General features: G+C 38.5%; 1 protein-coding gene across 1 annotated transcript in view; it reads right to left on the reverse strand.

Annotated features, from left to right (window-relative positions):
- chkb (choline kinase beta) overlaps positions 1 to 759 on the reverse strand; it is an 8,124-nt gene extending 7,365 nt beyond the window's left edge. Inside the window, exon 1 of the mRNA XM_016243395.1 lies at positions 173 to 759. Within this exon, the coding sequence (XP_016098881.1) occupies positions 173 to 558 (386 nt within the window). The 5' untranslated portion in view covers positions 559 to 759. The remainder of the gene's footprint in view (positions 1 to 172) is intronic.
- Between the last annotated feature and the right edge of the window lie 468 nt (positions 760 to 1,227).

Consider the following 1,227-nt stretch of genomic DNA (forward strand, 5'->3'; position numbering starts at 1 on the left):
GAAGTGGATCAAAAAAGTTAATCAAAGTTGTCCTAAGACAAGAGTGCATTTTGGTTTTAGGTTTTAGGACAACTTTTGATGAAAGGTACATTTCAAGTGTTGACTAGTGCATATGAAAAGTTAAATGAAATCATTTTGAGACTTAAAGTTCTTTTATAAATAGTTTGCTCACCTGACTATTTTGATCTGAAAGTCATGCTCCGGTATAGCCTTCCATGATCCGGACAGAAAGTCACGGCACCAGCTGAACGCCCTGCTCCTAGTCTCCGGGTCCACATCCACGTTACGGCCGTCCTGATGGGACTCCGCTTCAGAATCATCTTCTCCGTTCACACCGCGGGGACTGGCAGATCTCGGATGTCTCTCCTCGGCCGCCATCAGTGAGTCTCCGCCAGCAGGTCTGACGCATCTGCCTACACTTCCAGCTCCATCACTCATGCACTTCACTGTCTGGCTGGAATTCATGATCTTACACGCTAGAAATCCAATGCTCCTTAAAGAGAGTGAGAGAACCGAACCGCTATAAGTAATGACACCTATCCACCCCAGAAGCAGCATTAACTGAACGTGAATAAACGCACATGCACCACTATCACGAGCGCACAATGACACGTCTAATCGCTCGTGATAACAGAACTGTTACATTAAATACGCAGACGTATTAACAAACTGTAAAGGCTGTTAATTAAACATCTTCCCACTTCAACTTCCACTACTTCCTTGTGAAGTAACCGCTAGCGTTGTCACTGTGCGCAGACAGTGCAGAGTGACTTAGGAAGATTGACGTTTATTTTAACCAATCAGATTTGGATAGCGCGGCACACAACGCATTTCTAGTACCGCCCCTTAAAGTCAGAGCGCTGATTGGTCAGTTCCATTACGACTACAATGAGTATTGGGAAGTGTAGTTAGGTTAGCACTGAAAAGTAAAATGTTACAGTAAAATCTATTAAATAGTTAATTGAAGTAACTTTACGGTAAAATTACATTTATAATATAGAATATATAATTTCACTCTAAATATAATAAATATTAAAATGTGTTTTTAGATGAAGAATAAAATTATGATTTACCTTATTGTTGAAAACACTTTTAAAGTGTACATTTTGTATTTATTTTTAAATGGTTTATTACAGTGGAGTTTTATATTGTGTTATATTGTGTACTGTTTAGTAATGTGTATAGAAATATTTTAGTGTAATGTGTATTAGTGTGATAGTATTTTTT

The sequence above is a fragment of the Sinocyclocheilus grahami genome, unplaced genomic scaffold (assembly GCF_001515645.1).
Source record: "Sinocyclocheilus grahami isolate Dianchi unplaced genomic scaffold, SAMN03320097.WGS_v1.1 scaffold22.1, whole genome shotgun sequence".
Taxonomy (NCBI): Eukaryota; Metazoa; Chordata; class Actinopteri; order Cypriniformes; family Cyprinidae; genus Sinocyclocheilus; species Sinocyclocheilus grahami.